Source organism: Anguilla anguilla, chromosome 6 (assembly GCF_013347855.1).
Source record: "Anguilla anguilla isolate fAngAng1 chromosome 6, fAngAng1.pri, whole genome shotgun sequence".
Lineage (NCBI taxonomy): Eukaryota > Metazoa > Chordata > Actinopteri > Anguilliformes > Anguillidae > Anguilla > Anguilla anguilla.
Genome location: NC_049206.1, coordinates 59,717,468 through 59,730,006, shown reverse-complemented (window position 1 = coordinate 59,730,006; position 12,539 = coordinate 59,717,468). Strand labels below are relative to the sequence as shown.

General features: G+C 51.4%; 1 protein-coding gene across 2 annotated transcripts in view; it reads right to left on the bottom strand.

Moving 5' to 3' along the window:
• Positions 1-351: 351 nt before the first annotated feature.
• Positions 352-12,539, bottom strand: part of xkr6b (XK, Kell blood group complex subunit-related family, member 6b) — a 28,343-nt gene continuing 16,155 nt past the window's right edge. For both annotated transcript variants that reach the window (XM_035422585.1, XM_035422586.1), the window contains 2 exons: positions 1,797-1,993; positions 352-1,358 (listed from right to left, as the gene is read on the bottom strand). In XM_035422585.1, the coding sequence (XP_035278476.1) occupies positions 382-1,358; positions 1,797-1,993 (1,174 nt within the window). In that variant the 3' untranslated portion in view covers positions 352-381. The remainder of the gene's footprint in view (positions 1,359-1,796; positions 1,994-12,539) is intronic.

Sequence of the window (12,539 nt, the reverse complement as noted above, 5' to 3'; positions counted from 1 at the left end):
AAACAACAGGGCATCTGCAACTGTCTGTAATACAGGTTCATATCAATATAGTTTTACATTTACGTTTTTTTTTCCCCCTGTCTACATAGATTTTTTTTTTTTAATGTAGACCAATTTTGTTGACGTGGCGTGAAAACCATATCATCATCTTTTATAGTTTTGTTCTTTTTTCTTTTTTTTTTTTTTAAACAAAGACCTTCCTCTCATAACCCTTGGGGTGGGGTAACAGAAGCGAAAGATCCGAAAGTTAAAAAAAAAACCCAGTGAGGGAAGAGAGAGACATAGAGAGAGAGAGAGAGAGAGAGAGCTGGAGAGGTAAACTGAAGATAGAGAGAGAGAGAGAGTGACGGAGGGAGGGAGGGAGGGAGGGGGGGGGAGGTCTCATAGGGAGGACTCGTACTGGAGCAGTTCGTAGAGCAGAGGCCCGTCGCGGTACCGGATGCCCGTGGCGCTGGGCGTGATGTACTGCAGGATGCTAACGGTCCTGCGCAGGCGCCGGTCCACAAAGTGGGCGTCCCAGGCCGGGTAGCACTTCCTGGGCATGTCGATCTTAATGAGCGGCCCCTCCGGCCGGTAGCCCCGCCCCCGGGCCGCCGCCGGCATGGTGGACCTCACCTGGAACACGGGCAGGCAGGTGTCGGCGGCCAGGTCGTCCTCCTGGTGGGCCTGCTCGCCCACGGAGCCGCGGGTGGGCGTGGCCTGCGAGCCGCGGGGCCCCGGCGTGGGGGGCGCCATGGGCTCGGCCTCGGGGGGCAGCGGCAGCCCCCACAGGAGCTCGGCGCAGCAGGAGCTGGCCAGCAGGCGGACGCGGGGGCCGGCGGGGTGCAGCGCGCCGTAGTACAGCAGCATGAAGGCCACGCCCGAGGCGAAGCTCAGGTAGACGCCGCAGAGCGCCGGGGCGGCGTAGGCGTCGGTGGTGGCGGGGTCGCGGTACGCGTACCACAGCCCGGTCAGCGCCGCGTTCTCCGCCAGCACCAGGGAGTAGTACGCCAGCATGCGCCACCGCGTGCGGCCCTCCTTCACGCTGAACCAGCAGAAGACGTAGACCACGCCCACCGCCGTGTTGAACAGCACCTCCTCCCACTTGGACATGCAGAAGTCGGTGCCGCCGTGCACCACCCAGAAGGTCATGGCGCACCAGTGCACCGCCACGAAGACGCCGAAGTACAGGTGGAAGACGGAGGCGAAGAGGGCGAAGGAGAGCACGCGCGAGGAGATGGTGAAGAGGCGCCAGAACAGGTGGATCAGCGCGCCGCGGTAGCTCATGCTCTTCTTGTCGTCGCGCGAGTCGCGCAGCAGCTTGTGGTACGAGGCCAGCACCCAGGCCAGCGAGAGCAGGGAGCCCACGGACGACACACCTGCAGGGGGGGGAGGGGGGTGGGGAGAGAGGAGGGAGAGAGATGAATAGAGGGAGAAAGTAGATGTAGAAAGATAGAGAGAGTAGGGCGGTCATAATTATATATATATATATATATATATATATATATATATATATATAGTAATAATTATACGAGATCTGAAACTCCTAGTTTTCCTGGTAACCTCCCCTCTTAAACACACACTCTCTCTCACACACACACCCCACACACACACACACACCCCTCCTCCCCACACACACTCACACACCCCACACACACACACCCCCACACACCCTACACATACACACACACCCCTCCTCCCCACACACACTCACACACCCCACACATACACACCCCCACACACCCTACACATAAACACACACCCCTCCTCCCCACACACACTCACACACACACACACACACACACACACACCCTTACACTGCAGAGTCTCGGCGCGGTTCTTCTGGATCATGATGCAGAGCTGGAGGACCAGCTGGGGGGCGCTCTCCAGGAAGCTCTCCAGCAGCCGCAGCATGCTGACGTCGGCGTACTCGTACATCATCGCCCAGTAGATCCGCCGCCGGTGGTCCTTCTGCCGTCGGCTCTGTATGCCCAGGTACATGGTGCGGATATACCTGAGAGGAGGAGAGGGGGGAGGGGAGAGGAGGGGAGGAGGGGAGAGGAGGAGGGAGGAGGGGAGGGGAGGAGAGGAGGGGAGGGGAGGGGAGAGGAGGAGGAGGGGAGGAGAGGGGAGGGGAGGAGGGGAGGAGAGGGGAGGAGAGGAGAGGGAAGGAGAGGGGAGGAGGGGAGGAGAGGGGAGGGGAGGAGGGGAGGAGAGGGGAGGAGGGGAGGAGAGGATGGGAGGGGAGGGGAGAAGAGGGAAGGAGAGGGGAGGAGGGGAGGAGAGGAGAGGGGAGGGGGTGAGGAGGGGAGGGAGAGGAGGGAGGAGAGGATGAGAGAGGAGAGAGGAGGAGGAGGGGAGAGGAGGTGGAGAGGAGAGGGGAGAGGAGGAGAGAGAGAGGAGGAGACAGGAGAGGAGAAGAGAGGAGAGGAGGGGAGGGGAGGGGAGAGGAGGAGGAGGAGAGGAGGGGAGGGGAGAGGAGAGGAGCAGAGGAGGGGAGGAAGGGAAGGAGAGAGGAGAGGAGAGCAGAGAAGAGGGGAGAGAGAATGAGAGAGAAGATGAGAGGAGGGGAGGAGACAGGAGAAGAGAGAGGAGGAGTGAAATAATTACACACTTTTAGTGTGTAAAAGTGTGTAACTCTCTCCTGCAGCATGGTGTCTGAAAGTGTGTAATTTCCGATAGTGCACTGGTTTTATGCAGGAGTGCAAAGGCTCCTTCGGGAGAGGCAGAAGCCTGCAGACTGCAGAAACTGAAGAGCTTCACAGAGAAGAAGCTCAAACTCGCAGCTTGGCCATCAACCTCAGATAAAAGTCCACGTTTGAACACTGCCGGTATTAACTGCGAATCGCCGCTAGAGGGCGCTCTTTAGCTGAGCCGCATTGAGCGATGAGGGCAAGGCGGGCTCAGATTTCGGCTGCATTCGGAACACGTTCACCGGCCTCCTGCCCAAAATCGTTCAGCATAGACAGAGCGCGACTGACTGTGTTTTAAATAACGATTTTACAGTACTCTTTACCCGCCGTGATAAAGATACTGACTGTAATGAATATGAATCTCTCCCCCTCCCCCTCTCCTTCCTCCCCCTCTCTCTTCCTGCCCCCTCCCCCCTCCAGGCCATAAAAGCTGGTCCCTCCTTCATTCTCAGCACTTTCTCCTCAGATGCCCCCGTCCTCGGTTCCCCTCGTTCGCTCTCCTCCCCTGCTCCCGTCTCTGCTTCCTGCTGACGGCCGGCGTTTGAGTAAATCTGTGATCTGGGCTCCGTAACGAAACACCCGTTTGCTCAGCACGCCCCCCCCCACCCCTCTGTCCCCCTACTCACCTGCCAGTCTCAGCCATCTCCCTACTCACCTGTCTGGCTCACCTGTCTCCTTACCTACCTGTCTGTCTCACCTGTCCCCCTACTCACCTGTCTGCCTCACCTGTCTCCCTACTCACCTGTCTGTCTCACCTGTCCCCCTACTCACCTGTCTGTCTCAGCCATCTCCCTACTCACCTGTCTGTCTCACCTGTGTCTTACCTGTCTCCCTTATCTGTGTCTTACCTGTCTCCCTACTCACCTGTCTGTCTCACCTGTCCCCCTACTCACCTGTCTGTCTCAGCCGTCTCCCTACTCACCTGTCTGTCTCACCTGTGTCTTACCTCTCACCCTTATCTGTCTTACCTGTCTCCCTTATCTGTGTCTTACCTGTCTCCCTACTCACCTGTCTGTCTCACCTGTCCCCCTACTCACTTGTCTGTCTCAGCCGTCTCCCTACTCACCTGTCTGTCTCACCTGTGTCTTACCTCTCACCCTTATCTGTGTCTTACCTGTCTCCCTACTCACTTGTCTGTTTCACCTGTCTCCCTGACCTGTGTCTTACCTGTCTCCCTTATCTGTGTCTTACCTGTCTCCCTTATCTGTGTCTTACCTGTCTCCCTACTCACTTGTCTGTTTCACCTGTCTCCCTGACCTGTGTCCTACCTGTCTCCCTACTCACCCTTATCTGTGTCTTACCTGTCTCCCTACTCACCCTTATCTGTGTCTTACCTGTCTCCCTACTCACCTGTCTGGCTCACCTGTCCCCCTACCCACCTGTCTAGCTCACCTGCCTCCCTGACCTGTGTCTTACCTGTCTCCCTACTCACTTGTCTGTCTTACCTGTCTGTCTCACCTGTGTCTTACCTGTCTCCATTACCTGTTTTGCCTTTATCCGCAGGCCTTGCAGATCCAGGGTTAGAAACCAAAGGCCTCTCTCACCCCAAACCAAACCAAAGTCCTCTCTCACCCCAAACCAAACCAAAGGCCTCTCTCACCCCAAACCAAACCAAAGAAACCCAAACGAGCGAAATCCTAACTCACACATAAATGCACCAGATACAAATAGCCCACACACACACAATTATGCTAAATATCTTACCAATATCCAATATCGTTTACCTAAATATCTTGCCAATATCTCCCACATTTTCAGAGAAAAAGAGCGAACCACTGATTATTGCAGATAACAGAAAACGCCACAGTGCTGCAGCTCAGGCCATCGGTGGGAAAAAATCTCTCACAGGTGCCACAGGTTTACCCCTGAAGTTACATGTGTTTTTTTGGAATTCATAATACATTTTTAATGTTAACAGTGCCCAGAGGCAATCATCTGAAACAGGCCTTCGGCAGAGTTTGTGTGAAATCATCCAGAATAGTGCCCACCCGAACCAAGTGAAGAGACACACACACACGCACACGCACACACACACACACACACACACACACACACACACACACACACACACACACACACACACACACACACACACACACACACACACACGCACACACACACTATGGAGGAGCCTACAAGTATATAATAATAAGAACAGGCCTTACAGCCCAACAAGGCTACTCATTTATCCACAGCTAGTAGGACATGCTGTACAACTGATACTATAGTGTAGACTAAAGTTACCCAAGTTCCAGTGCTATGACAAGAGTCAAGTGAAAACTGTATTTAATTGGAATATTAATTAGCTATCAAATCAGGAATTAGGTGAGTTGTAAAGGGTAATGTAGCTCAGTCCCTGGAGAGATGTATTGTTTATTTTTGTGAGGTTACTTATTTTTAAATGGGTATTCGCAAGCTTGATTGTAGGCTACACGTGGCGCCTCGATCAGCTCGATAGCTGAATTAAGTTTGAGGTGGCTGACACCAGAACGCGCACCGGAAAGCCCAATTTTAAGATCACCGTCATGGTCCTGTATATGGCAGCTGAAGCAAACGTTTTCATATGATATGATTATACGGACAAAATCGAATCTGCCCCGGATGCTAGGCGTGCGAGGGGCAGGAAATCCGTAAGAGAAAAAGATACACGAACGACGTTTTCAAAATAGTTCAGAAATGCGAGTGAAGCGGCCAACGACAGCAATGAAACGGAGGCACTGCAAAACGCGCTGCGGAGGCGCGCGCGCGCCCGCCCCTATAAAAAGGTGACATCATCGGGGGGGGGACCGTCCGTGAACCAACAGACATCTGTCTGTTCGCGCAGGCGTCACTCCGATTAAAACCGCATCGTTTCACCGCGAGTCTACAACCGCTGTCGTCCGCTGCTCCTTTCGGCTCGAATAGCACGGAACACGGCTCCTCATGCATTATTTGTGCCCGCGATCATAGCGATCGCTTATGCCTCGTTTACCGGCCGGGGATCTGTACCAGCCGCGCAGGGTCGTGTTTTTTCGAGCGCTGTGCTGACTCGACTGTTTGTACAACGCTCGCTTACATACAACTCGTGCTCTTTGGAGTAAGGGAAATGTATTAAACTCCCGTGATCCGTTACAAAAGACACACGGCTTATGGTTGTTTTTCAGTGCTCAGTTACAGTTAACAGAAGCATTGCTATGTTACTGTTATGTTAGGTAGTGTTTCATGACTCCCGGATATGGCAGTGTTATGTTACTGAAGCATTAACCACTGTTATGTTACGCACCACTGCATTACAGGCATGAAATAAAATTTTAAAAGTCACTCTGCAGCCCCCCAGCTGAGCTGCGCAGTCGTTCTGCAGCCCCCCGGCCGAGCTGCACAGTTACTGTGCAGCCCCCCAGCAGTCCCCTAGCCGAGCTGTCAGAGCAACAGAAAGGTACAACACAGACCTGCTGTTTTGAAATGAGACGAGGACAATCCCACCAACAATAATCCCCCCTCCCCCCCACCAATGCCACGATTACTACCAATTCAGCACCTTCAATATTTCATGAGTCCACCTTTTGCATTCAGGAATCTACAGTAACTTTAGAGTTTTATCATCTTAGCAGCTGTTAGTTTGCTGTCTTATCTGAGACTATATTTGATCCGCTGATATAGCCGAGAATGTGGTTAAACACGACAACACTTTAGTGCAGAGTACAGGGGGAGAAACACGTCTGTGAGCTCTCACAAAACTGGCCAAGAAGATTCAGGATACACTGAACCTGAGCTCTAAAAAATTAAAACCTTAGAAAGAGAGGAGGGCTGAAATACGTATCGTAAAACAGCACAGCTGTGAAAGAGAGAACGAGTGAGTGAGACAGCGAGAGAGAAAGACTGTGAACAAGAGTGTGAGAGAGAAAGCATGAATGAGCTGAGCTAACAGAACACCTTGAGCAGAGAGCACATCTGTCACTCAGAATCACACTGCTACAGGCCACGCCCCCTACAGCCCCGCCCCTACCCAAAATGCCACCAAGGCCCCGCCTCCCTATGCCAAACACCTACATGACATCATCGTCGTTACTCCGCCCACCACCACACAGCTTTTGGAGCTCCAGAGCACAGCACTGGAGATGAGGAGTAGGACTCCTGTCCGAATAAAGTATCTGCCGGTGGCAACTCACTAACACAAGAGCGTCTGTAAGAGAGAGAGTCCGCTCCCAGTTTACCAGCGAGATGTGGCAGGGCCCAACTGGACGATTAAAATCTTCATCCTCCGCAGCTCAGGGAAGAAGGGGGCCGTGGGGGGGGGGGGGATGGAGGTCCAGCAGGATGAGTCACCAGTAGGCTGAGTCACCCCCCCCCCCCCCCCCCCCATTCTATGCTGAAAGGCACTACATAATTGCAGGTTATATTGCTAGCGCCAGTCACAGTGAATATTGTGAACTCATTCATATTCATTTATACAAACTGAAGAAACACCCTCGCGCACACTCCCACCCTCGCGCGCGCACACTCAACCCCTCCCTCCCCTCACCACGCACACCAGACCCATACAAACACATAAACACACACACGCACTCAACCCCTCCCTCCCCACGCACACCAGGCCCCATACAAACACATAAACACACACAAACACGCCTTACGACTCCCAGCTAAGTGTGCTAAAAAAAATTTTTTTAAATACGCACAATACGAGCAGGTAGCGCAAAGATCCCAGCAGAGAGTGCGTGATTAATGCAATGGGAAGCGCGCACATCACTTCAAATAAAACATCAATTACCGAGTCACTCATCGTGCTGAAATTTCCCAAGCCAAGCCCCAATGAATTTATTCAGAAAGCTTCGCATCAATGAAAGAACTGATTCTCGCGCTGACATCTCCTTTTTACCTGTCTGTCTGGACCGTCTTGCTTAATGTAGGCTGTTCCCATCGCACGCGGCTCCGAGGAGGCCTTGGTGAGCACGAGGTCTTTAAAGCGTTTGAAATGTTTAAACATATTTTTACCATCGCATTTAATTTAAAAACAATTAATTAAAACCACAGCAGTTACATTTGGGCTTTTACCATTATGAAGGAAACTAGATTTACAGCGGACATTCGGTGCCTCGTGCCGGAGTAATAGGGAGTTCGATGCATCAAAAGCAACCAACGAAGTTTAACGAAGACCGAGTGGGATCTCCGAAAATAGGTTTAAATCTCTTCTACAGCAGAAGTGCAGCGACACCTGGAGCTTACAACAAAACAAGTTCTTTCCCGGTCGAAAATGAGCATTTTTGCGCCCCATAATTTCGAGAAAGGACACGCATTAATTTTAGCTGGCGGAACGTGACTACCAGTGCTTACCCAGTAGTTGTAGGCTATTGCAATTTTCAACTGAAATCCACTTTTAGTGGAGTGTAGCTACCGCCAGAGGCTCGGGCAGACGGGCGGTGGGCTACGGTGGATCCATCGCTTGTGTTTATGCAGGTTTAATGACTCCGGAGTTTATCGCGCGCAGACCATTCCGAGGCTTACTGCAACTGGAAAAAACTAAAATGGCGGGGCATTTAAGGCCATCCCAAATGCAATACAGGCACATCTCATCATGTGGCAAAATATGAAATAGCCTATGGAATAATGTTATAGGCCTGCAGTAGCCTATACACACTGTGTTATTACCACATCCATCGCACTGTATGAAGTGTAGAAAACATAGTAGGCTGCATGTCTAAATGTGAATGCAAAATGTACAAAAAATAATAATTCTGTAGCCTATGTCATGACCCGTGTAGACTATACTTAAACCATATACAAGCACACGCTTGAAACGACAGCCCTTGAAACCCACGCGCACGAAATTGTGAGCGACAAGACAATCCAACACCACGAGACAAATCTGTGCTACTGCGTGTTAGCGCTGTGACCACCAGATCACGGAACCAGAAACCGCGAACGAACAGAATTTGAAACACTCCTCAAAAGACTTTCAAACAACAACAAAAAAAAAAAAAAAAAAAAAAAACTACAACAAAAATGGGATAGAATTACGGTGGATAGTGAATGGATTTTGGAGTGATTGACTGAAATGGGCCCCGCTGTAAAAACGCTGCCAGGATCTCAGGCCTTACGATGATCCGCGGGGGAACACCGCAAGCAGCTGTCCAACGGCTTAATGCATTAGCATCTTTTTGTCATCATAAGCTATGCTCAAATATATTTATTGGAATGATTAATTTCTGTTACAATCAAATAAACAAAGTGGACTGTCTAGTCTCGTGTTTCAGATTTACATCGTTTGCCCATCGGCGGCATCGTATTCAACTTAATGGTCATTATCAGTGCAAGCATCAAATGAAAATACGATCGCCTACTAATGTAAGTTATTGTGTTATTACATTATATTTTACTCCGACGATCATTCATAGGTTGAAAATGGCAGTTTGCTCTTTTGAACATGGCTGGCCAATCCCATCACCCAAGCAAAAACAGGCCCTTGAAACATCAGTTTTTCGCGCTTTAAAAACGTCTGGGATGGAAGACAAGACAAATACATGTGTGCAACCAGTTGTGACTCTTGTGAAAACTCTCCCCGCATAAAGACAGTAATTTGTCACAATTAGGGAAGGTTCGCCGATGCGGGGTGCCTGCACGCTCCTCCTTATTTTGACTAGGCTCGTCGTCCACAGTGCCGGCCACGTGACCAGGCTATGGCCACGAGAAGCCGAACACGACTCATACATTCCATCATCCATCCAGAGATCACCAATGCAAGATAATGGAAATATATATATATATATATATATATATATATATATATATATATGGGTCAACATTCCCATCACGCGCACATTGATAGGACCAGTCTTTTCAGGGCGTGGTATGCTAACTTTGGCTAGCTGGTAAACAGACAGTTGGGTACAGAGGGAGAAACCGACCGACTGATCTGCCCTGTTGTCAGAATATGTTCCGATTCTTTGCTCTGCAATAAATGCAACTCGTCACCAAAGGCTGGGTTTCTCTGTCTGTGTGATTTCATCAAAGCCACAAATGATGCATTTGCATAATTGTAATCAGTTCAAACGAAGGCAGTTGTTTGTGTGTTCTGTGTTCATACTAGCATCTGCAAATTGACATACGGTAAGCAGAGCTGTAATTGGGCAGAGGACAGGGATGCGTCTGAACCAATCATATCCTCTCACATCTCTGCAGACGAACACTTCTTTCCCAGATCAGATTTAAAGTATTAAAGACAGTGAGTTTTTGTTTTTCTGGAAATGCAAAAAACAAAAACCCTCCTTGCCCAAAAACTGTTATTCAGGGGTATGAAATCCCAGACAAATGGCAAACTGAATATCAGGAACACTGACAGACTTCCTCTCCCCGTTCCCCCCCCCCCCCACCACACGGCTCCACAGCGGCATCTTCCTGTGATTTGGGGGAGCGCATGGCTAGCCCCCCCCCCCCCCCACCTCTAAACTGTGTGCGAAAACCAGAGCACCACCCACCCAAGCATGGCCCTCAACCTTCCCTGCTCCACTGCGCTGTTCAGACTGGATGGGCCGTGTGTCAAATGTGAGAAGTGCCATTTTGACTCAAAATGAGGGGGGTGTGGTGTTAAGATGTTAAACGAGGTGAGAGAAGGATTTTAAAGGACCACTGTTTGGAGTAAGCACGCAAATAGCACCTTTTAGCCATGCACTTATTTATAAACCCCCCCCCCCCCGCCCGCCCCTCCCCTGAACCTGCCCCCACCCTGAGGGAGAAAAGCAAACCACAACACCGAAACGAGTGTGACGGAGGGAGGGAGAAGGAGTGGGACGGAGAACAGGAAAGGAAGGGAAAGGGAGAGATGGAGAGGGAGAGTAAGAGAGGGAGAGAGAGAGAGGGGGAGGGAGTGCAAGGCCAGGAGGTAAACTAATCACCAGCCACGCAATGCAATTTTCTGGCTCTGTGCCCTTGCTTTCCACACCCCCCCGCCCTCTCCTCCTGCCACCCCCCCCCCCCTGCCCCCCATGTTTCCAAGGTTTTTTTTAACCATTTGTTTCTCACTCTCGCTCGCCCGCTCTCTCTCTCTCATGTGCACACACAGTCTCAGTCCACACTATCAGATCCTACCATTTCAGCACCCGTGGACAGCTCCACACAGGGAGAGGGGTGCACACACCTTACACACATACACACACATACACACACACACGCACACACACACACACTCACACAGATATCCTACATGCGATGATGTTCCTATGTATTTCTGTGCCCTTTGGCTCTGTTTATAAATGTATTTCCTGTCGATTAAGCATGCTGGTGAAAGTAAAGACCTTATCCAGCTGAGTGAGGTGCTGACAGACAGACTGACTGACAGACTCTGATCTGACTCATCTCTGACTGAGTGGAGATTAGCAGGGAGAGAGCTCAGCACATGGGCTTCAATCCAGCCTGGTGTTCATTCACAAAAACAGTGACACACACACGCACACATACAAGTACGTACGCACGCACGCACACACACACACCCACACACTCTCTCTCTCTCTCTCTCTCCCTCACTCTCTCTCTCTTTCTCTCTCTCACATGCACACTCTCCCTCCCCCTCCCTCCCTCTCTCTTTCAGGCATAATGCAACCTCACTGGACCTGAGCATTAAAAATTTATCAGCAACAGGAAATAGAGAATCCCCTGTACAGATCACTGATCTCCTGCTGGTCTTCACAGATCACTAATCCCCAACCAGTCTGTACAGATCACTAATCCCCAACCAGTCTGTACAGATCACTAATCCTCTACCAATCTACACAGATTACTAAACCCCTACCAATCTGCACAGATCACCAATCACTCACCAGTTGGCACAGATCACTAACCCCCTACCAGTCTTTACAGATCACTAATCACACACCAGTATGTTCAGATCACTAATCCCCTGTCAATCCGTGAAGAGAGATGGAGGGAGAAAGGGAGGGGAGAGAGATGAAGGGAGGGAGAAGGTGTGGGGAGAGAGAGGGAGGGAGCGAGAGGGAGGGGAGAGAGGGTGAGAGAGAAAGGGAAGAAAGGGAGAGAGAGAGGCAGGGGGGAGAAAGGGAGAGAAAAAGGGGGGAGGGAGGGAGAAAGGGGAGAGGGAGGGAGGGAGAGTGGGAGGGGACAGAGAGGGAGGGAGAGTGAGAAAGGGGAGAGAGAGGTAGAGTAGAGAGAGGAAAGTAGAGTGAGAAGGAGAGAGTCAGTCACACAGCCACACAGATAAGAGTGGAGTAGCGGGTGCTGAGATGGGCTAGTGAGTAATAGGGTGTGAAAGGCAGTGTCTCTGTACTGCAGCGATAAAGTAGCACTGCGCCCACCACAATGTCCCCATCCCAGCTGCAGCTGCAGCTAACAGCCTCAAACACAACTGCAGCTGCGCAGCTAAACCATGCCTATGACATCACTGAGCCTTCTAAACCATGCCTATGACATCACTGAGCCTTCTAAACCACACCCACAACCACTAAACCACACCCATGACATCACTGACCCAGCTAAATCACGCCCACCAAGAGCACCAAGCCAAATAAGCTTCCAATGCGTTTCTGAACTGGGCAGCCTCCGTCCTCTGGGGGGCGCTGCAGCTGAGCTGGATGATAAGCGGTTAAAGCCCTAACGGCAGAATAAGAGCCTGTTCATCTGCACTCACTCCTACCCAGTCCTGCACCTCACAGGGGAGAGACTGAGACTACCCCCCCCCCACCCCCGTGTCCGGGACGCCCAGACCCCTGCCTCAGCTCCCCAGGGGGCGAGGGGGGAGAGCCAGGAGCTGTCGGACTGAAACATTAAACAGGAAATGGGAGCCGACAGGCGGGAGCTCAGCATGCTGGGAAATCTGCTGACGCCAGACACTGGAGCCGCAGCCAATCAGCCGCTTTCCTCCCGCTCGGTTCCCCAGGG